We start from the raw sequence: 25021 nt of genomic DNA on the forward strand, positions 1-25021 counted from the left end.
TAAGAAAATCACTCGCCTTTCCAAACAACAGAAGTGAGACGATCAGGAGATGCGCCTGCTGATCCTCTTGTACACGATGCCATCGAAGCTGAGGGTCTGAAAGCACACGGCACAGGCTTCAGTGACCGAACAGTCAGTGATGATGATGATTATTATGATGATGATGACGATGTCTCGACTTACGTTACTGATAGTGTCTCCATCCAGCTCAGTCACAGAGTCGATCCCCTTAACAAACACCGTCAGCTTATTCCCGTCCATGTGAACCACAGTCTGACACAAACACATGAGCAGATCTGTAATATCTCAATCTCACAAAACCTCACATTCATAACAAAAAATATTAATCAAGCTACTCATATTTCACTCCAAAAATATTAATCACTCTAATCGATTAATCAGTCTACTCATACTTCACTCCAAAAATATTAATCGCTCTAACGGATTAATCAGTCTACTCCTACTTCGCTCCAAAAATATTAATCACTCTAATCAATTAATCGGTCTACTCATACTTCACTCCAAAAATATTAATCATTCTAATCGATTAATCAATCTACTCATATTTCACTTCAAAACTGATTAATCACTCTAATCGATTAATCAATCTACTCATATTTCACTCCAAAAATATTAATCACTGTAATCAATTAATCAATCTACTCATATTTCACTCAAAAAATATGAATCGCTCTAATAGATTAATCAATCTACTCATTCTTCACTCCAGAAATATTAATCACTCTAATCGATTATTCAATCTACTCATATTTTACTCAAAAAATATGAATCACTCTAATAGATTAATTGATATACTCATACTTCACTCCAAAAGTATTAATCTCTCTAATCGATTAATCAATCTACTCATATTTCACTCAAAAAATATGAATCACTATAATAGATTAATTGATCTACTCATACTTCACTCCAGAAATATTAATCACTCTAATCGATTAATCGATCTACTCATATTTCACTCCAAAAATATTAATCACTGTAATCGATTAATCAATCTACTCATTCTTCACTCCAAAAATATTAATCTCTCTAATCGATTAATCAATCTTCTCATATTTACATTTTAAAAACATGAATCGCTCTAATAGATTAATTGATCTACTCATACTTCACTCCAGAAATATCAATCACTCTAATCGATTAATCGATCTACTCATATTTCACTCCAAAAATATTAATCACTGTAATCGATTAATCAATCTACTCATTCTTCACTCCAGAAATATTAATCACTATAATCAATTAATCAATCTACTCATATTTCACTCAAAAAATATGAATCACTCTAATAGATTAATCAATCTACTCATTCTTCACTCCAGAAATATTAATCACTCTAATTGATTAATCAATCTACTCATATTTTACTCAAAAAATATGAATCACTCTAATAGATTAATTTATCTACTCATACTTCACTCCAAAAAATATTAATCTCTCTAATCGATTAATCGATCTACTCATATTTCACTCCAGAAATATTAATCGCCCTAATCGATTAATCAATCTACTCATATTTCACTCCAAAAATATTAATCACTCTAATAGATTAATCGATCTACTCATACTTCACTCAAAAATATTAATCTCTCTAATCAATTAATCGATCTACTCATACTTCACTCAAAAATATGAATCACTGTAATCGATTAATTGATCTACTCATACTTCACTCAAAAATATGAATCAATCTACTTGATTAATCGATCTACTCATACTTCACTCCAAAAATATTAATCACTCTGATCAATTAATCAGTCTACTCATACTTCACTCCAAAAATATTAATCATTCTAATCGATTAATCAATCTACTCATATTTCACTTCAAAACTGATTAATCACTCTAATCGATTAATCAATCTACTCATATTTCACTCCAAAAATATTAATCTCTCTAATAGATTAATCAATCTACTCATATTTCACTCAAAAAATATTAATCACTCTAATAGTTTAATTTAGCTACTCATACTTCACTCCAGAAATATTAATCACTCTAATCGATTAATCAATCTACTCATTCTTCACTCCAGAAATATTAATCACTCTAATCGATTAATCAATCTACTCATATTTCACTCAAAAAATATGAATAACTCTAATAGATTCATTGATCTACTCATACTTCACTCCAGAAATATTAATCACTCTAATCGATTAATCAATCTACTCATATTTCACTCAAAAATAATGAATCACTCTAATAGATTAACTGATCTACTCATACTTCACTCCAGAAATATTAATCACTCTAATCGATTAATCAATCTACTCATATTTCACTCCAAAAATATTAATCACTGTAATCAATTAATCAATCTACTCATTCTTCACTCCAGAAATATTAATCACTCTAATCGATTAATCAATCTACTCATATTTCACTCAAAAAATATGAATCACTATAATAGATTAATTGATCTACTCATACTTCACTCCAGAAATATTAATCACTCTAATCGATTAATCAATCTACTCATATTTCACTCCAAAAATATTGATTACTCTAATAGATTAATTGATCTACTCATACTTCACTCCAGAAATATTAATCACTCTAATCGATTAATCAATATACTCATATTTCACTCCAAAAATATGAATCACTCTAATAGATTAATCGATCTACTCATACTTCACTCAAAATATTAATCACTCTAATCGATTTATCGATCTACTCATACTTCACTCAAAAATATTATTCTCTCTAATCGAATAATCGATCTACTCATATTTCACTAAAAATATTAATCTCTCTAATCAATTAATCGATCTACTCATACTTCACTCAAAAATATGAATCAATCTACTTAATTTATCAATCTCATACTTCACTCAAAAAATATTAATCAATCTACTTGATTAATCAATCTACTCATATAAATCTACTCATATTTCACTTCAAAACTGATAAATCAATATACTAGATTAATCAATCTACCCATATTTCACTCCAAAAATATTAATTTATCTACTCAATTAATTAATCTACTCATATTTCACTCCAAAGAAGATTAATCAGTTTACTTTACCTTATTCCAAAATATTAATCTGTCTAAGTGATTTTTTTTTTTTTTTTTTATAAATCATATATTATTTCAAAAATATTCTTTCAGTGTTGGTGGGAACATGAATAGACTCTGATCTGACTAACTTTAGCCTTTTCTCCAGTGAAGGTCTCCAGCTCACACTCCTCACCCACAGTGAACGAGTACAGGATCACTTTAGTTCCCGCCGTCACCGTCACCTTGAAGTCATTTCCGTCCTGCTGGATCTCTGAGATGCTCTTGATGTCTTTGCCTTTCTCAATCTCATCCTCCGGTAGTCCTGCAGAGATGCAAGATTTGAAATACATGAAACAGATGTCAAGTGTCTGACTTTTTCATGCATGCTTTTATTCTCATATTACAATCACGATAACAAGCAACCTGCTGCTTCTGTGTAAATGTGTTTTCTCAGGACAGTCTTACCAATGGCCTTCATGAAAGCCTCAAAGTTCTCATGTGACTCCAGCTGATATTTCCCACTGAAATCCATCAGAAGCTGCAGACAGAAATAAGGATCAATCATTCAATCACAGTGAATGAACCTGAGCAGATGACAGCAGCCAATCAAGACCTTTTTTACCCAGCTAACAAAAATCTGTTCTAGGAACATTCTTCCAACATTCCTTTTAATTTATAAAAACATTATTTCGGAATGTTCTCTGAACGTTCAGAAGGTCCAGTTTTTTAAAAACATTAAGGGAATATTCCATTTCATCATTCTTCAGAACGAGTAGTAACATTCACAAACGTTAGACTTACCGTTAATGTTTCCCCCGATCAGGTTCAGAAGATCCTGCAGAAATGTGGTTTTTTGGTTCAACAGGCTGTTTTCAAGGGTTTCTTACTTCAGGATTTAAACCTATCAATGCACAATATGATTATATAAGACAGATTATGATTATGCCACTGAGAAAAAGCTTCAGTGTGGAATAAATGTCCAAAGGTTACACTGAAATAAAGACATTCACACAACGTTTATTAAACATACTCTGTGCGTTTCTTCTTGTTGCCTCAGACAAAAACGGTTTCCAAGAAATCACAAAAGCAAAATACAGCAGAAAGCTCCTAAACTCTTTGAACTTTATAAATTATAAACCATTCCAATATTACAGACTCTGCGATTCATAACTGTCATCAATCACTACACTTTTTTGTACATTTCCTCTTTTTCATGATTAGTTTTTGAGTCATACTTTAATAAATTCTTATATATATATATATATATATATATATATATATATATATATATATATATATATATATATATATATATATATACACAGGTGCTGGTCATATAATTAGAATATCGTGAAAAAGTTCATTTTTTATTGTAAATTATTTTAAAAAATGAAACTTTAATTTATTCTAGATTCCCTACATGTAAAGTAAAACATTTCAAAAGTTTTTTCTTTTTAATTTGTTGATTAGAGCGTACAGCTAATGAAAGTCCAAAATCCAGTATCTCAAAATATTAGAATATTTACATTTGAGTTTCATTAAATGACCATCCCTACAGTATAAATTCCGGGTATCTCTTGTTTTTTGAAACCACACTAATGGGGAAGACTGCTGACTTGGCAATGGTCCAGGAGACAATCATTGACACCCTCCACAAAGAGAGTAAGTCACAGAAGGTCACTTCTGAATGTGGTGGCTGTTTACAGAGTGATGTATCAAAGCATATTAAATGCAAAGTTGACTAGAAGAAAGAAAATGGGTAGGCAAAGGTGCACAAGCAACAGGGATGACCACAAGCTTGAGAATACTGTCAAGTGAAGCCGATTCAAACACTTGGGAGAGCTTCACAATGAGTCAAATGAAGCTGGAGTCAGCACATCAAGAGCCACCACACTCAGACATCTTCAGAAAAAGGACTACCAAGCCACTTGGGAAACAGAAACAACGTCAGAAGCATCTTACCTGGGCTAAGGAGAAAAAGAACTGGACATTGAACAGTGGTCGAAAGTCCTCTTTTCAGAAAAAAGTAAATTTTGCATTTCATGTTGAAATCATGGTCCCAGAGTCTGAAAGAAGACTGGAGAGGCACAGAATCCAAGCTGCTTGAAGTCTAGTGTGAAGTTTCTGAAGTCAGTCATGATTTGGGGGGGACGTGACGTCTGCTGGTGTTGGTCCATTGTGTTTTATCAAGTGCAAAGTCAATGCAGCCATCTTCCAGGAGATTTTGGAGAACTTTATGCTTCCATCTGCTGACAAGCTTTATGGAGATGCTGATTTCCTTTTCCAGCAGGACTTTAGCATCTGCCCACAGTGCAAAAACAACTTCCAAGTGGTTTGCTGACCATGATATTACTGTGTTTTATTGGCCAGCCAACATGCCTGACCCCTGAATCTATGGGATATTTTCAAGAGAAAGATGAGAAACAGTCAATCCAACAATATATAAATGATCTGAAGGCTCAATAGTGCCTCAGCAGTGCCTCAGGCTGATCACTTCCATGCCACACTTCACTGATGCTGTAATTTGTGCTAGGAGCAAGTCATTTGCTGTAATATGTGCTGCCGACCAAGTATTGAGTGCACAAATGAACATACTTTAAAGAACTTGAACTTTTCTGTTTTGAAAATCCATTTATTGATTGATCTTAGGAAATATTCCAATATTTTGAGATACTGGATTTTGGACTTTCATGAGCTGTACGCTCTAATCATCAAAATTTAAAAAACAAAACAAAAAAAAACTTTTGAACCATTTTGGGTCCCCAAAAAACTGTGCAGTGATCAGTTCTTAAAAGCACAATTTTTTCTTAGTGTGAAGAACATTTTAATAATCTACGCAATTCGAAGTTTCCATGGATATAAAAGGATCTTCATGGAGCCATGAATGTCAGTAATGACCTTTAAAAAAGTTTAGTAAAGGTTTGAAGGTTTATGTCTAAACAGAAATGATCTTTCAAAAATAAATCCACTCTAAATAATAATAATAATAATAATAATAATAATAGTAATAATAATAATAAAAACTAGCCCAGGTGTCCCCTACAATCAAAACTGATTTGCTATCAACATTTCGACTACAATGCATAATTATTAATGAAATCCATTTTAAGAATAAGCATTTTTCTGTCATTTCAATGTCAAAAATATAACCATATTGGCTGAAACGAATGTAGCCTAAGTATTACATTACTATTTTATGTTATATTTTTGTCTAATCAGAGATCTGTATTAAACATTCTCCAGTTTTTTCTGCTGTTTGGATTTATTAGAATTGTATTAAGTTTTGTGTTTACTGTTTATATTCCATTCAAGCAATTTACAAAAAAATAAATAAATAAAAAAATGTCCAGCCTTCTCCTGTAATCACAAACGGCTCTGATTGGTTCATCCCCGCAGGCGCTGTGTAAAGTAACACGAATCACGTGAGAGTGAGGCTGATATCGAGGTTGCCAGGTCTGCGAAACAAAACTAATCCAATGACTCTATCCCACATTTGCCACTCCTATACCTAAATTATATTTTGGTCTCTTTTATACGTTCTACACAACTTCAGCTTTACCAGCCTAGTAGTAAACATTGCTTTTATTCACCCTCACAAAATACATAAACTAGCTACCACGGTTTTATCATTGATAGAACATAAAATTATTAAAGTAATACAATACAAGAATGTCGGCCAAAATACAATTTTTGGAATATGTTAGTCAAACATTAACCCGGGCAAAAGGGAAAAATTCACCTGCGGCAACATATAAAAGTAGGAAAATTCCACAGGAAAACCGCAAACTTGGCAACCCTGACTGATCCGAGCCAAACACAGATCGGGTGAAAGTTAAAATTAAAGTGCATGAGATCCGGGTGAGTTTCTGCAGACACTCGAACACCGCAGTCTGTCACAGGTATTGATTAACTTATACTGCTGCAAACTGCGTTTGTTCCTCAACTCTAAGTCGCTTTTTGATGAAAACGTCTGCTAAACGCATAAATGATGTAAACGAATAGCCTAACATGAATGAAAGAGTAAAAACAAATAAAACAAGTGAAAACAGCTGCAGCAAATGAAAACGTTTTACGATTTAGACCTTTGATCTTCACATGAGAACTTGTAAAACTTCTGCTTGTTTGGTTGTTTTTACTGAGTAAAACTTTGAATTACATAAACATATTTAATTTTAGACATTAGACCAGTTATTATAAACATTTTTGTTATGTGACTAAACGTTAACTGAAATAATATAAAATATTTAAAAATATTTATTTCATAGTTGCCAGGAATACATTTTTCATTGTATCATGTACTAAAATGATTGAAATAAAAATGAATAAAAACTGTATAGACATTTTATTAGGGAAAAATCATAGTACAAATGACAAAAACACACAACAAAATCACTAAAACTGTAATAAAACTTAAAATATTTTAAAATATTAAAAAGCTTTCAAAATATTAATAGAAAATGTAATAGTATCTCAATGACACTAAAATCTCTCATATTGTTGAGTTATGCATGTGGGTGAATTTGAAGAGCTAGTCCATGCCAAAAAGAATTAAATAGCCTAGTAATTTGCACAAAAATTAAGTATGTAAGAAGTTTTATTTTAGTACTTAGTGAGAGATTTTTTTTTACATATTGTATTTAGTTTAGTAATATGTAAAAGATGAATGAAGTCATTGAATGCATCACCTGACCCTGCAGGATGCGTTACTGCAGCACACGTGCCGGCGTTCAGGGCCGCAGCTTCAGAGACGTGCTGTTCTCTGGATACGCTCCCGATGGAGGCATGTTCATGCCAGAGAGCGTCCCGTCCCTGTCCGCTGAGACGCTGCGGCTCTGGAGGTGTCTGTCCTACCAGCAGCTGCTGTTTGAGATCTGCTGCCTCTACATCCCTGAGCAGGAGATCCCGCGACACCATCTGCAGGGTGAGATGCCTCCTTACCAACACTCACAAATCAGGTCAAATTAATAAAGCACAGTAAAAACAACAGTCGTAGACTGCTGTGATGTACAAACATAGTAAAAAAGACATCACAAACAGAGGAAAGTGTGTATAAACTATAGACAAACACTTATAAGAGGGGCAACATCTCACAGTTCTGACTTTTTTTAGAATTCTGAGTTTATTTCTTGCAATTCCGAGGTTTTTGGGATTCTGAATTTACATCTTGCAATTTGGATTTTTTTTTTTTTTTAGAATTCTGAGTTTATAACTTGCAATTCTGACTTTTTTCAGAGTTCATATCTTACAATTCTGAGGTTTTTAGAATTCTGAATTTACATCTTGCAATTCAGATTTTTATTTATTTTTTTTAGAATTCTGAGTTCATAACTTGCAATTCTGACTTTTTTTTTAGAATTCTGAGTTCATGTCTTGCAATTCTGTTTTTTTTTTTTTTTTTTTTTTTTTTTTTTTAGAATTTTGAGTTTATAACTTGCAATTCTGACTTTTTTTAGAATTCCGAGTTCATATCTTGCAATTCTGTTTTTGTTTGGTTTTTTTTAGAATTTTGAGTTCATGTCTTGCAATTCTGTTTTTGTTTTTTTTTTTTTAGAATTTAGAGTTCATGTCTTGCAATTCTGACTTTTTTTCAGAATTTTGAGTTTATATATGCAATTACTTTTTTATTGTGTTATTCTGTTGCGGAAGTTATGCTACTATATCAGTGGTTGAGCATATTTCCGAACAAGCTCTCAACAGGGGTGGCCAGCATATATGGACATCATTACAGTCAGCATTAGACTGAGTGAGATAATCCAGAAATGGTTGCCATATTCTGTAGAATTTATTAGGGTTTCCTATAATACCATATCTGACTCTCTCCATGTGCAATATAGCAGTGAGGTTAATCAACCAGGTCTTAAACTGAGGAACAGTAAGATATGTTTTTAGCTTAGATTTAAATTCAGGATCTGTTGAAACTACTGGTCATGAACTGTCTCTCCAAACCTCCTGTCTGTCTATCTGTAGGGCTCATTTCACAAGCGCTGTCGAGCTTCTCCATACCAGATGTGGTGCGACTAGTTCAGCTGAAGGACTCTCTGTCCATCCTGGAACTGTTCCATGGAGAAACTCTGGCGTTTAAGGATCTGGCCATGTCCTGCACCGCTCAGTTCCTGCAGTACTTCCTGCGCAAAGACCGCAAACGGGCCATAATACTTGTAGGTATGAAGTAACGCCCATCTCAGATCTGCCCGGCTCGTGACCTGTGATGAAGATTCAGATCTGATGTTGTTTTAGGAACATCCGGCGACACGGGCGGCTCGGCCATCAGAAGCGTGTTCGGTCTGAGTGAAGTGGACATCGTGGTGGCGTTTCCTCGCGGACGCGTCACCAAAGTACAAGAGCTACAGATGACCACCAGCATAGCAGACAACGTCCATGTGTTTGCAGGTAAAATGGAAACCTTTTAGCTGCTCAGTTTTTGTTATATCATAACTTGGCTTTTATTCTGCAAGGATGTATTCAATTGATCAAAAGTGACAGTTAAGACATTTATAATGTTACAAAAGATTCTACTTCAAATAAATGCTGTTCTTATGAACTTTTTTTGATCAAAAGAATCCTGAAAAATAAAGTGTTTCCAGAAAAATATGACTGTTTTCAACATCATCAGAATTGTGTCTTGAGCAGCAAATCATCATATTAGAATGATTTCTGAAGGATCATGTGACAATGAAGACTGGAGTAATGATGCTGAAAATTCAGCTTTGATCACAGGAATAAATTACAGTTTACTATATATTCACATAGAAAACAGCTGTTTTACATTGTAAAAATATTTCACAATTTTACTGTATTTTTGATCAAATAAATGCAGTGTTGATGAGCAGAAGAGACTCCCAAACTGTAGATTTGTTTATGAAATCCACTGTTTTAGTCTCATTTTGTTACAGTGTGAGTGGATCTCTGTGTGTTTGTGCTGTATCGCAGCGGACGGGACTTCCGATGACATTGACGTCCCGCTGAGGAAACTGTTTGCAGATGCGGACCTGGTGCGGCGTCATGGTCTCATGAGTCTGAACTCTGTCAACTGGTGCAGGATCCTGGTGCAGACGGCTCACTTCCTGTTCGCTTACCTTCAGCTCAGTGCACAGCAGGCCGAAGGAGAACCGCTGCCTGTGCTGGAGGTGCTGGTGCCCACGGGAGGAGCGGGAAACATCACCGGTGCGCAGGGTCAATCACACCAAACCTGCCAAAATCAGAATAATCAAAAAGAAATATAGCTGCAAGCAGCAGTTAACGGGGTTCAGGCGTTTTAAGGCCTTTAAGCACATGCGTAGAAAGATTTTTTGTTTTATTTAGCAAGCCTGTAACCATCTTGATCATGCATGGAAAAGACAATTTACAGCCAATACAAGCAATTGATCATAGGAAATATATGGTTTTAAGGCTTTTTAACAGTTATCAAGGCTGAGCCAACAACCTAGGACTAGTTTGCCAAAGTTGTTTTTTGAAATAATCTCCAATATTTAACGAACGATTCAATGGACAGCGGCAGTCCTAGAGGCAAAGTTGCTCAGAATGAGGAGTTCTACCATGTGGTATGAATGTCGTGGGCGTGGGCAAAAAATTGCACAATACACATGAAAAATGTGATGGCGCCCCCTGGTGGCCAATATATTTTGAATTGCTCACAGGCCTCTAGGGCGGTGAGTCAAACACGCCCAGCTAATTTCATTCCAATCGGCTTCCATTAACCTTGTCTGATATGGCGGACATATTTTTTGAGATGCGTCAATGTCCTCATAGACAGTTGTAGAACAAAGAACAAAGACGCTCCATGCCAATTTTCAAGTCGATTGGACTTACGGTAAAGTAGTTATTGCCATTTTCATGTTTTTTTTCCTGTTATAGTGCCACCAAGTGGCCTGTCGCTGCATCCTTTTTCATGTAACCACAGAATGAGCTCTTACATGGGTGTGCCAAGTTTGGTGAAAAATATCTCATTCCGTTCACAAGTTAAAACCATTTCATTAAAAGTGGCTCCACCCATTTCAAACATTTTGGCGGCCCTTAGGGGTCGTGAATTGAAATTTCAACATTTTTTGATAACTATTGACAGTCAGACTCCAGAGAATCTCGCTGCACTGGTTTGGTTCTGATCGGGTCAAAAACCTTGGACTAGTTCGCAAAAGTAGGTTTTTCAAAAAAAATCCAAAATACATTTCGCCATTTCCGTCAGGCCGATCAGTACTACCAACCCTAAGTTTCAAGTCTGTATGACTTACGATTTGGTCTGCCTGATCACTTTTAGGAGAGAATGCTGATCCTTGGAAAATTGAACAATTACAATAGGGTTACAGCTCTATGCTATGTTTTCATGACTATTAATTGATTCCAGCCAAAATCGGCTATTCAGGTAACACCAAAAAATACAACTCGTTTCTGGATTTTATGACTCTATTATGGACCTGCATGTGTTTCAAACGTTGGACTGAATTATTGATCATTATTGTCTGTGTTCAGCTGGATGCATCATGAAGCTGATGGGAATCCCTCTCCGCCTCGTCGCTATGGTGAACGCCAATGACATCGTTCACCGTGCCGTCCAGAGCGGAGATTTCTCCATGTCAAATGCCGTCAAGCAAACTCTGGCTCCGGCCATCGACATCCAGGTTTGTTTGCGTTCATGCGTTTCTGCTGTGTGTGTGTGTGAATACAGCTCTGCATGTTCACAGGACCCGTATAACATGGAGCGCGTGTTCTGGCTGCTGTCTGGTCGAGATGGCGTGATGGTGAAGAATCTGATGGAGGAGTTTCAGAGGACGCACAAACTCACTCTTCCTGCGTCACTTCATCAGCAGGTGAACACTGAATATCTCCTTACAGAAAAATCAAAGAATCAATGCAAACTTCATCAAATAGGCAAATTCAAATTCTGCTATAAACCAAGCTAACAAAAAATATGTTCTAAGAATGTTTTGCTAACACTCCCATATTTCTGAATGTTCTATGAACGTTCAATACAACTAATTTTTTTAATGCTTTTTTCTTGGTTATGTGAACTTTAAAGGAATATTCCATTTTATCATTCTTCAAAATTATGGGAATGTTACTTTTGAATGTTCTCTAACCGTACTGAAACAAGTAACATTTAAAAAATGTTAGATGAACTAAAATGTTTCAGAAAAAACACTAATATAATGTTTTTGCTAACGTTCTGAGAACATTATTAAAGACCACATAACTTTGATCAAACAAACAACGTTACTGGAAGAACGTTTGTTCGTAACTTTGAGAGAACCTTGCCAGAACGTTCCCCGTTCTCTGTAAAGCAGCTCTAAAAACACAATACTGTCGTTATTCACATCAGTTCAGTTCTCATCTGATAGTATCATAAGTATAGCACTTTTCAAAGCAACTTCCAGCAGAAAATCATGAAGTTAATGTTCATAGAGGCTGATGGTAATATGGTTACATTTGACGTTATAGTTGTGCAAAGTGTTGTCGTCTGGGTCAGTGTCTGATGATGGCATACTGGAGACCATGAGGAGATGCTGGCAAGACAATCACTATCTCATTTGTCCTCATACCGCTGTGGCCGTGTGGCGACACTATCAGAGTCCCATCACACCAGGAGAAAACAGGTTACACACACACATTATACACACTTATAAGTGTTTACACTGTAAATATAATTGTCTGAACAAAAACGACAGATGGACTGAATGAAAATTCACTCATTAAGTGATGCAGAAATACAGCGGTTACCCCTGTACACCGTATTATAAACACTACTTTATTAAGCATTATACAGGTAAAATGAAAAGAAAATGCCATCAAAACTTTTCTGAAGACAGTCAGTTCACTTCAGATGTACATTCATTTGCAAGAATCACGTGAATGGCCTATTTTAATGACACTGCTGATGTAGCTGTTGCATTTAGGCATGAGTAGATCACACTTAGTAGTAATTATTCTTATTCTTAGGCAGGAATTATTCTTCCTGTTTTTGAAATCAATTTCACAGTGTAAATAAGCTCTTTGTATTCAGATGTTGCATAGCGACCGCATCACCAGCCAAGTTTCAGGAGGCCGTGCAGAAGGCCGGTTTGACCCTTGACCTCCCTAAAGCAGTGCAGGCGTTAGACGCGCTGGAGACGCGTTATGAAGTTCTGGAGCAGTCGGATGACTGGGAGTCCAAACTGAGGCACCACATAGAGTCCATTGGCTCAATGAGACGATGCGGAGAGACGGCCGAGACCAGAGACTGACATGAAGATTAAATTGCTGCAATATCAGATTTTGTTTTTAAATATTCACAGCAGTTTTTAATAATGAATGTTGTGTGGATAAACTGCTCTGTCATGAGAATCTAGTGGTGTAATTTTATTGTATGCATGGAGGCCAGGTTCAAATCCTGATATAATATAAATTTTTATAATGAACCAAGTGAAATTGCAAATGAACTCTAGAGTTCTAGAGATCGCCTGCATTTTCATATATAGGGCGGAATCAACTTTTTAATTACACTGTTTGTGTTTCACAGGAAAAACAATGCTCAAATACAAGTAACTATTATTATTTATAATAAGCCTTTACTTAACTTTATTCTGACCCAATTATATACCAAATTATCAATTGAAGCGAGAACATTCCAGAATATTAAGAATATTTCAAATCCTGCATTGATATTGTCTTGCATACAATCAAATGAATTTAAACCATCAGCATTGACTAAACTGCACTTTATCACTGTGTTTCGTGAATGAACAAAACCCTGACATAGAAATGAATGTATAACACAAATTCATTAAATGCTGAAGCTCTTTGGTTGTACTGTTCTGAACATTATTTTGTAAATTTTGGACAGATTTCCCCAAACACCTGCATACAAAAACTTGTTTCATCTCAAATCACAGAGGTTTAAATGATTATTCAAAACAGCAAAATTCACTGAAACCAGTGACTATAGAATAATCATGGAACTCTATTATCAAATGTAAAAGTATGTATTTTTTGTCTTTTGGAAGTTGCATTCAAAATTGGGATGTGCCTCCAAATAGACTGTAGACTGTAAGTCTTTATATATGTCAGTAATTGTCCTGAATAAACAGAATCTCACTTGTTTCTCTATAAGTGCAGCCGTTGTGTGCAAATTATTATTTTTGGGTCCCCATGAGGAAAACAGCTCATAAATCTCACTATGGAGAATCCTCATAAAACACAAAAACCAGGCATAACATTATATGACCATCTTCCTAATATTGTGTTGGTTCCCCTTTTGCTGCCAAAACAGCCCTGACCCGTCGAGGCATGGACTCCTCTAGACCCCTGAAGGTGTGCTGTGGTATCTGCACCAAGATGTTAGCAGCAGATCCATTAAGTCCTGTAAGTTGTGAGGTGGATCCTCCATGGATCAGACTTGTTTGTTCAGCACATCCCACAGATGCTCGATTGGATTGAGATCTGGGGAATTTGGAGGCCAAGTCAACACCTCAAACTCGTTGTTGTGCTCCTCAAACCATTCCTGAACCATTTTTGCTTTGTGTCAGGACATTATCCAGCTGAAAGAGGGAATACTGTTTCCACGAAAGGGTGTACATGGACTCAACAATGCTTAGATAGGTGGTATGAGTCTAAGTAACATCCACATGGATGGCAGGACCCAAGGTTTCCCAGCAGAACATTCCCAAAGCATCACACTGCCTCCGCCGGCTTGCCTTCTTCCATTGCTCCGTGGTCCAGTTCTGATGCTCACGTGTCCACTGTTGGCTCTTTCGGCGGTGGACAGGGGTCAGCATGGACACCCTGACTGATCTGCAGCTATGCAGCTCCATACACAACAAACTGATGCACTGTGTATTCTGACACCTTTCTATCAGAACCAGCATTAACTTCTAGAGCAATTTGAGTTACAGGAGCTCGTCTGTTGGATCGGACCACATGGGCCAGCCATCACTCCCCACATGCATCAATGAGTCTCGGCCGCCCATGACCCTGTCGCCGGTTCACCACTGTTCCTTCCTTGGAGCACTTTTGATAGATACTGACCACTGCAAATTCGCTCAAATCCTTACGCTTGCTCATTTTTCCTGCTTCTAACACATCAACGTTGAGGACAAAATGTTCATTTGCTGCCTAATATATCCACCCACTAACAGGTGTCGTGATGAAGAGATGATCAGTGTTATTCACTTCACCTGTCAGTGCTCATTATGCCTGATCGGTGTATATGTGAGTGTGTGATAATGAAGGTGGGAGTTTAACTCGAGAAGGCTTTATTGCAGTGTAACTGTTTTAGTGTAGCTGAACATTTGGACTTTGGTTATTATGGTGTTCAAGCCGAGTAGACACACTGACCATAACCTCATACAGACACATGCACACTATGGAGGCCTTCTGATGAGTGCTGGCCTTGAATATAAACGGCGCTCATGCAAGGGGCCGTTGGTAATTTTTTTTATGTTTTTATACTTTCCGACACCACAATACATTCTGGGTCACATTTGTTGGTTTTATTAGCATTTTCCATCTTCTTTGAGTGGTTCTCAACAGCCCGACCAGTGGCGCCTGGACAGGGTTGCCAAGTCTGGAATTGGGATAATTTCAAATTGTTGCTGCGGGTTGATTTTTTCCCACGGATTAAAGGTTTGACGCATCACATAAATTGTATCTGACTGAAATGCTTGTATTGTAATATATTAGTCATTTTATATTCTACCAAAGATAAAACTGTTCAAGATGATGAGTTTTGTGAGGGAAGGAACTGCCTTTGAGCTCCTTTATGAATACAAACTGTGTTTATGATTACTGTATATAGTGATTAGATTATGTTGCCAACAAACTGTACTTTGATTTAAACTTTTAAACTATTATTATTATTCAGAGCCTTCAAAATGTTCCAACTACTTTAAAACTTTACTTGCTTTAAAACTACTGCAAACGTCTTGCATTTAAAACTGCTTCAAAGTTTTTGGTCAGGCTTTCTCAAGCCAACAAGTTTGTCTTTTTTTTTTTGTATATCTGGTTTTAAAGTTGAAGTTGTGTATAACCCAGTTATAGGGACAAACAGCACTCACATTATCTGCAGAAACAGATACAGATCTACTTGTGTCTCTATGAACTCAGCGCTGGTTGATTCTGTGGCCGTGAAGAAATGCACTAACACAGAGAAATTCTTTAATAGTTTAATAGCGTACAGTCAAGCTATCGTCAATACAATTCTACTGATATCTGCTGCTATTTATTAGCCATACAAATATCTAGCGGCTATACAAAGTTGGTTTACAAAAGGTCGATGATGGTTGGTGGCTGGGCGGGCTCCTCCTGAGATGATGTCACTCCTCTGTGAGTATTTCATTGGTGGAGTCTGTAGGGGTGGGCGTGGCTTGACAGGTGCAGGAGCTTCAGCAGTAGATCTTGGCTAGTGGCGGGCTGACCGGCGGCCGTACCGTCACTATCTCCATCCACACATGACTGATCGACACTGCAGCCCTCTGATTTACACACAAAAAATGATTTTAGCATCAGGTGCGAGCCACATGAAATACCACTGTGCTCTAGTAAAATATTACTGATAAACTGTATACCAACCCAGAGTTGTAAAGTATTTGAGTAAATGTAATTAGTTACTGTACTTAAGTATCTTTTTGGCTACTTTGTAGTTGTACTGAGTATCAAAGATATTGGCAACTTTTACTCTCTACTTGACTACATTTTTGAACAAGTAAATGTACTTTTTACTCCACTACATTTGAGTTAAGGAATGCAATTACAAATTACATTTTTCATGGCACCTAACTTTTTCTGCAGCAGTTTGTTTCTCCTAAAGAAGCGATATTGCCATCTAAGGGCATTGAAGGCACTATATCTTGTGCATTTTGCCTTTACTCACCCCAAACTTGTCAACAAGCATACTTTATATGAATCTGAGTGCATTAGCAGGAAGTTGCTGATCGCAAGTGTTTGATTTATTAGATGAGGAAATGACTGCAGCTGGTGATGAGGATCAAACCAGCACATACAGTAGACTTTGACCATTTAATTTTACTTAACATTGTTTTATTTATCCACTATATTGACAAGATCGTTTTGAAGGATATTGGTTTACTTATGGCCACTTGAGCTTAACTGAGACTTGAGAGTTTGTAGACGTTTAAAACCTTGATTTATTGCAATATTGAAGTGTTCAGTTTTAGTTTGATTTTAGGAAATAAACTTGATTTCTCATCTTACAAATCAATTGTTTCTTATTTTCACCGGCAGTCTCTCAGGACTAGTGCATCTCTGAGCCTACATTCAGCATGAGTAAAATACTCAAGTACTGTTAAAATCAGATACTTTAAGACTTTTACTCAAGTCATATTGGAATTGGTTACTTGTAACTTGTAGTGGAGTCATTTTCGATGTAAGGTATCAGTACTTTTACTCAAGTATGGTTTTCAGGTACTCTTTACACCTCTGAGAATCACTTTCCTTGACAATATATTACCAATCAGCTGTTAAGAATAATAACTACGGATACCAGATTCATGAATGAATCACTGTTTTGATCTAATCACTCAAAAGGTCAAAAAGATCTAAAATTTAACTGAATCTTTGCAACATTTTCACATACTAATAAAGTAGCGGGATACTTTATAACAGTGTTTCTCAACTCAGACAAAACCTGTGCTTGATTGAAAGTAAACAATTTGATAAAAAGATTAAATCCAATATTTAGCGTGATGAGAAACTTATAAGCAGTTTTTTTGTAGGCCGGTCATTTTTGACCCTGAACACCACAAGTTTAACGAGATGGGGAAAAAATTACAAAACAGTTTTTTGAAAAGTTGTTATACCCTGAGTAAGTTCGGGGGTATAACAATGTTATACCCTAAGAATGTCAGTAAGTTTTAGTCCAGTGCAATAACATTAACTAGCATTTTCAGGAAAAAGAAAATCCCCTAACTGGAACACAACATGAGGGTTAAAGATATGAAACAGGTAAAACTGACCTGCGTCACAACAGACCCCTGGAGCAGCGCAGCGTCCTTCATAACCGCACGCTTTTCCAGCCGCCTCACATGGAGTAGGCAGAAAATCTTCCTCTAGACATCGGAGCGTTTCTGGAGAGCCCACCAAACAGCCCATACCTTCACCACAGCAGATACTGGGACCAAAACACCGACCACGATCCCCAGGACCACATGACATGCACTACAGAAGACGAGGATGTTAAATTTCAATAAGCATGTCTTCATTGTTGAGAATGCCATAAAGAAATGAATGAACGCACCTGTCGAGACGGCCAATCCTGTACGGCCCGTTTGCCACCGATGGGGCAGTTAGAGATGTAACAGGCCGAGCAAATGGACAGCAAACACAGCAGACAAACCACTGACAGCAGACCTCCAGACATATCTGTGCCAGAAACTCAATAATAATACAAGACAACAGTCTCTAAATATAACAATACTGTAAATGAAGATGCAGTACTTACTTTATCAAGGCTGAAATGGACAGCTGGTGAAGAGATTCGGCTTTTGAGCAACAATGTTCATTTGTACGGTGTGAGGAGACTCTTTTTATACCTCCTTGCTCTCTTTGCTGCGTGATATTATCACATTATTACCTGTTAGCTACAATCAAGGAGCCTTAACTATCTAAATGTTAATGATGTGACCTGATTAGGTCAGTGGACCGGTCACTACGTTGTCCAGTAACAGGGATGTGCGTCATTAGCGGCCCGTGATCAGGCATAAGGTGTGAGAGGGCTGAATGGCAGCTGTGAATTAACACAAGAACATTCATTTCAGAGCTTTTTGAAACTTCTTAAAAACTAAAGTTTTCAAACAGAGGTTTTCGCAATGATGCAAAGTTTAATGGAAAGGTTACTTTAGTCTTAGAACCATAGATGCCGATGAAGAACCTTTATTTTAAGTGTTTTTCTTTGACTTACTGCATTGGTGATAATGGAACTGCATGTTTTTACTTGTATTAAACCACTCCTTTTTAAGGCATATGCTTTGATCTGTTGACTAAATGGTCAACAGTTGTTAGGCATCATTACTTTCAACAAGTTTTTTAACTTGCAAAGGAGGCTGGCATGGCATTAAAACACCAACCAAAAAACAAAAGTTTTTAGAATCCACAATCAAAGCTCATACTCTCTCAGTTCGGACGCAGGGGTCCCCCAGGGCTCTGTCCTCGGCCCTCCACTGTTCATGTGAAACACCCTTGAGTGTGTCTCTAGGCATCTGAACAACTGTGTCATCAATTTGGCTGATGATCGTTGAGTTCAAGAAGACTTTTGTGGCACAGATGCTTGTAAAAAAAAGCGGCCCGAGCACCGATATGTGAGGACCCTATTGTAATTGCTTGGTCAATTCTTCTTCTTCTCTGAAATGAATCGCATTTTTGAGGGCCTAAACATGCTCAAAAACTTAAGAAACTTTGCACATGCATCAGAAGTGGTGAAAATTTACATCTGATATGGGTTTCAGAATTAGGTGCGGCAAAATGGCTCAATAGCGCCACCTACAAAATTTCAATTAAGCACCCTTGTGCTTCGTTTCACGTAAAAGTATGAAATTTGGTAGACACAAGTAACAGCCCAATATCTACAAAAAAGTCCCGAGTGCAAATTCTGAAAACCCAAAAGGAAGTTAGATATTTTCGAATTTTCTCTGCAAAATTTTTGTAACAGTTTTTGCCATTTCCACACAATGACCTTTAACAAACTCCTCCTAGAGATTTAATCAGATCACCATCATATTTGGTCAGTCTAATCTAAAGGCCTTTGCGAAGTTAAATTGTGAAGATCTTGTGTTTTCACTGAAGGGCATGACTGTGGCGGCCTGACAAATCTCGATGTTTCACCATGAAACAGGAAATTGTTGTAACTCGGGCACACAATGTCGGATCTGCCCCAAACTTCACATGTTTTATTAGAGTCCTGGCCTGAAGACATCTACATGCCAATATTCAGTTACAGTCATAGCGCCACCTGCGGGCAAGAGTAAATTTCATATTTTACACTGTGATTAACTCCTCATTGAGATTTAATTAGAACAACATCATATTTGGTCAGTCTAATCTTAAGGCCTTAGCAATGTTAATTCTTGAGTTTTCATTGAAAACTAAGTGTGTCCGTGGCGGCCTGACAAAGTTTCACCATGAAACTTGTATTCAGGAGGCTGGCATGGCATTAAAACACCAACCAAACAACACTTTTTAGAATCCACGATCAAAGCTCATACTCTCTCAGTTCGGACACAGGGGTACCCCAGGGCTCTGTCCTCAGCCCTCTGCTGGTCACCCCTTGAGTGTGTCTCCAGGCATCTGAACAACTTTGTCATCAAAGTGGCTGATGATTGTTGAGTTCAAGAAGACTTTTGTGGCACAGATGCTTGTGACAACCATATTTTAAGTTCTGCAAATGACAATAAATAGAAAATAAAAAGAGAACTGACAATAATGTTCTTGAAATACATGACATGTTCTGCAGTGTTCATATGTAACATCCGGGAGCCTAACGAGTCACTTCAATCAAGGGAATAATGAGTGCTGAAGTGATTAGTCTGTAGAGTCACGCGCTAATGACAGAATTGTCACATTTTACACGTCCCCTCTGCTTTTCAATCATTTATCTCTGATTAACCTTTAATAGGTCACATATCCCATGGATTTAATCGAATTATAGAATTATTACCTCGGGTCAACATAGGCAGCGGCTGATGGAAAGTCACATGCTGCTTTTACCAAACTGAATCAGGTGCATAGTTATTGGTTCATTTGAACAGAGCAACTATAGCAGCTGAACTCATTTTGGGTGATATAAATGTCAGCGAGTCAATGGGAACTTACTGATGTCTCTTTATATTAATACACTAGACACTTTTTGCTAATGCTAATTAAATTGATCTCCTATAACAGTTGTCTTGCTGTGTTTCATCATTTTTTATGTGGCAATATGCTGTAAATGTCATGTGACTGATCACTCTGGATCTGCAGGAAAATGACATCATGTCAACACTGATTAGACACATAGTGTAATTATAGTATCTACCAGTAGGGGCTAATGGGGCCATTCTAGACACACTCTTGACCTTTAGGATCCAGCTTCTGACACAACCAGTAGTGTGAGTTTGAGGGCTTTGGGACTCAGGATCAATATATTTGGGGACACTAGTGTCACAGATATCACATAGCTTTCACTGATTCTTGAGATAAGGGACAAAACATGTTTTAAAAGTTAGTTTTTATTATGTAATAATACATTACTATAATTGTATTGAAGGGGGTGGATTCTGGAATCCACTACTGCTTCAATATATATCTTTTAAATTATTAATCAACATTTATCTTTCTGTTAAATTATTCGAATGGCTTCTTCAACGTATGTTAAAGCATTTATTTTCCTTTTCAAACATTAGAAAATAATTTTTAATATTGTCTGTACCTCTCACTGAGAAAAAAGAACATGTTATCAGTATGTTTTGGGAAAGTTTCCTGCTCAGAGCAGAGCTCAGATCAACTTCAACCTTGAAGCTGTGAATCATGTGTATCTGTGTATGTGTTCTGTGCAGGTCCTTTGTACTGGTGGACAACTGGCACTCTGCTTGAGACCAAAAGGACATCCAGTACCTAAATCCAGAGTCCCCTCGTCAGCATCCTGACGAATGGAGATATGCTTCCGATCTGTCCATGTACCAAATTTGTCTATTTTTCTTAGCCAACCAGAATCATTTTTACCTTAGTAATGATGTAGTCAGTAGACACTGTTAGAGTATAATTGTTGTGGAAATGTGAATGTATGCAGAGCGGCCCACAAACTCCTTGTGAGACTTGAAGCTGGCTTCTGCTGATGAAACTGCAAACTATTCTTCAGTAAAATTTTCTTCAATTTATTAATTTTTTAAACTTTGACTCTGGGTCTTTATTCAACATATCTGGTCTTTTAGGTCTTTAACTGTAAAATTCCCCTACAATATAATAATACATTATTTTTAAACTGATATATTTGTAGACAAAGGTCTCAGCTAATGAACCAAGTAAGGGAATTTTTTTTTTCTAAAAATGTACATTTATTCACTTCGGAACTTAATTTGTGTCAACTCCGTCAGACGCATTAAAATGCATGATATTTTAATTTGATCCATCCAACAACAGTGTACAGTCTTCATTTATGTAATGATGGTGTTCAGTAAAGGAGCAAAGTGAAAAACAATACATTTTATACGTTTTTTTGGGGGGGGGGGTTAGGGTTATTATGAACAATCCAGTTCCTAAATCACTTAATTCTCTAACCTCCTTGTTAATATTAATATTAAACATATGTAACCAATGTTCTTAGGTAAATCAGACATGATATCATGTAGTTCAGTTGATGTTTTAATATTTTAACACAATGAATTGAAAAAAGAATAAGACATTTCTTTCAAAATTAACAAAAATCTTTACCTGACGGTGTTAAATACTGACAGTGTTAATAAATACTGACGGAGTTGACAAATACTGATGGAGTTGACAAATACTGATGGAGTTGACGAATACTGATGGAGTTGACAAATACTGATGGAGTTGACGAATACTGATGGAGTTGACAAATACTGACGGAGTTGACAAATACTGACAGTGTTGACGAATACTGACGGAGTTGACAAATACTGACAGTGTTGACAAATACTGACGGAGTTGAAAAATACTGATGGAGTTGACAAATACTGACGAGTTGACAAATACTGACAGTGTTAACAAATACTGACAGAGTTGACAAATACTGACGGAGTTGACGAATACTGACGGAGTTGACAAATACTGACGGAGGTGACGAATACTGATGGAGTTGACAAATACTGAGGGAGTTGACGAATACTGACGGAGTTGACAAATACTGACGGAGTTGACAAATACTGACGGAGTTGACTAATACTGACGGAGTTGACAAATACTGACGGAGGTGACAAATACTGACTGAGTTGACGAATACTGACGGAGTTGACAAATACTGACGGAGTTGACGAATACTGACGGAGTTGACAAATACTGATGGAGTTGACAAATACTGACGGAGTTGACAAATACTGACGGAGTTGACAAATACTGACAGTGTTGACGAATACTGACGGAGTTGACAAATGCTGACGGTTTTGACAAATACTGACGGAGTTGAAAAATACTGATGGAGTTGACAAATACTGATGGAGTTGACAAATACTGACGGAGTTGACTAATACTGACGGAGTTGACAAATACTGACGGAGTTGACATATACTGACGGAGTTGACAAATACTGACTGAGTTGACGAATACTGACGGAGTTGACAAATACTGACGGAGTTGACGAATACTGACGGAGTTGACAAATACTGACAGTGTTGACAAATACTGACGGAGTTGACAAATACTGACGGAGTTGACGAATACTGACGGAGTTGACAAATACTGACGGAGTTGACCAATACTGACGGAGTTGACAAATACTGACGGAGTTTACAAAGACTGACGGAGTTGACAAATACTGACGGAGTTGACAAATACTGACTGAGTTGACAAATACTGACGGAGTTGACAAATACTGATGGAGTTGACAAATACTGACTGAGTTGACGAATACTGACAGAGTTGACAAATACTGACGGAGTTGACGAATACTGACGGAGTTGACGAATACTGTCAGTGTTGACAAATACTGACAGTGTTGACGAATACTGACGGAGTTGACAAATACTGACGGAGTTGACGAATACTGACGGAGTTGACAAATACTGACAGTGTTGACAAATACTGACGGAGTTGACAAATACTGACGGAGTTGACGAATACTGACGGAGTTGACAAATACTGACGGAGTTGACCAATACTGACGGAGTTGACAAATACTGACGGAGTTTACAAAGACTGACGGAGTTGACAAATACTGACGGAGTTGACAAATACTGACTGAGTTGACAAATACTGACGGAGTTGACAAATACTGATGGAGTTGACAAATACTGACTGAGTTGACGAATACTGACAGAGTTGACAAATACTGACGGAGTTGACGAATACTGACGGAGTTGACGAATACTGTCAGTGTTGACAAATACTGACAGTGTTGACGAATACTGACGGAGTTGACAAAGACTGACGGAGTTGACTAATACTGACAGAGTTGACAAATACTGACGGAGGTGACGAATACTGACAGAGTTGACGAATACTGATGGAGTTGACAAATACTGATGGAGTTGACGAATACTGATGGAGTTGACAAATACTGATGGAGTTGACAAATACTGACGGAGTTGACAAATACTGACGGAGTTGACGAATACTGACGGAGTTGACAAATACTGACGGAGTTGACGAATACTGACGGAGTTGACGAATACTGACAGTGTTGACAAATACTGACGGAGTTGACAAATACTGACGGAGTTGAAGAATACTGACGGAGTTGACAAATACTGATGGAGTTGACCAATACTGACGGAGTTGACAAATACTGACGGAGTTTACAAAGACTGACGGAGTTGACAAATACTGATGGAGTTGACAAATACGGACTGAGTTGACGAATACTGACGGAGTTGACGAATACTGACGGAGTTGACAAATACTGACAGTGTTGACAAATACTGACGGAGTTGACAAATACTGACTGAGTTGACGAATACTGACAGAGTTGACAAATACTGACGGAGTTGATGAATACTGACGGAGTTGACAAATGCTGACAGTGTTGACAAATACTGACAGTGTTGACAAATACTGACGGAGTTGAAAAAAACTGACGGAGTTGACGAATACTGACAGATTTGACAAATACTGATGGAGTTGACTAATACTGACGGAGTTGACAAATACTGACGGAGTTGACGAATACTGACGGAGTTGACAAATACTGACAGTGTTGACAAATACTGACAGTGTTGACAAATACTGACGGAATTGACGAGCAGACAGTGTTGACGAATACTGACAGTGTTGACAAATACTGACGGAGTTGACAAATACTGACGGAGTTGAAGAATACTGACGGAGTTGACAAATACTGACAGAGTTGACCAATACTGACGGAGT

At 37.1% G+C, this 25021-nt stretch overlaps 3 protein-coding genes across 4 annotated transcripts; 1 reads left to right on the forward strand and 2 right to left on the reverse strand.

Moving 5' to 3' along the window:
- Window positions 1-42: 42 nt before the first annotated feature.
- fabp1a (fatty acid binding protein 1a, liver) lies at window positions 43-3835 on the reverse strand. The gene is made up of 4 exons (XM_067406978.1): window positions 3494-3835; window positions 3178-3350; window positions 184-273; window positions 43-96 (listed from the first exon to the last, which is right to left on the reverse strand). The coding sequence occupies exons 1-4, from the start codon at window positions 3591-3593 to the stop codon at window positions 43-45; spliced, it is 417 nt and encodes a 138-aa protein (XP_067263079.1). The 5' UTR covers window positions 3594-3835.
- A 3061-nt stretch (window positions 3836-6896) lies between these two features.
- thnsl2 (threonine synthase-like 2) lies at window positions 6897-14081 on the forward strand. The gene is made up of 9 exons (XM_067406977.1): window positions 6897-6927; window positions 7726-7949; window positions 8996-9190; window positions 9266-9418; window positions 9959-10192; window positions 11495-11643; window positions 11707-11832; window positions 12461-12615; window positions 13023-14081. Exons 2-9 carry the CDS (start codon window positions 7727-7729, stop codon window positions 13240-13242), a joined length of 1455 nt encoding a protein of 484 aa, XP_067263078.1. The 5' UTR covers window positions 6897-6927; window position 7726; the 3' UTR covers window positions 13243-14081.
- Window positions 14082-16291: 2210 nt separating this feature from the next.
- On the reverse strand, window positions 16292-18819 carry oxt (oxytocin). 2 transcript variants are annotated; one of them, XM_067406404.1, is made up of 4 exons: window positions 18453-18819; window positions 18249-18373; window positions 17968-18169; window positions 16292-16467 (listed from the first exon to the last, which is right to left on the reverse strand). In XM_067406404.1, the coding sequence occupies exons 2-4, from the start codon at window positions 18369-18371 to the stop codon at window positions 16328-16330; spliced, it is 465 nt and encodes a 154-aa protein (XP_067262505.1). In that variant the 5' UTR covers window positions 18372-18373; window positions 18453-18819; the 3' UTR covers window positions 16292-16327. The 2 variants fall into 2 exon arrangements, with proteins under 2 accessions (XP_067262505.1, XP_067262506.1); XM_067406405.1 differs by lacking the exon at window positions 18453-18819 and having other exon boundaries at window positions 18249-18436.
- Window positions 18820-25021: the final 6202 nt, after the last annotated feature.

Source organism: Chanodichthys erythropterus, chromosome 13 (genome assembly GCF_024489055.1).
Source record: "Chanodichthys erythropterus isolate Z2021 chromosome 13, ASM2448905v1, whole genome shotgun sequence".
In the NCBI taxonomy this organism is placed as follows: Eukaryota; Metazoa; Chordata; class Actinopteri; order Cypriniformes; family Xenocyprididae; genus Chanodichthys; species Chanodichthys erythropterus.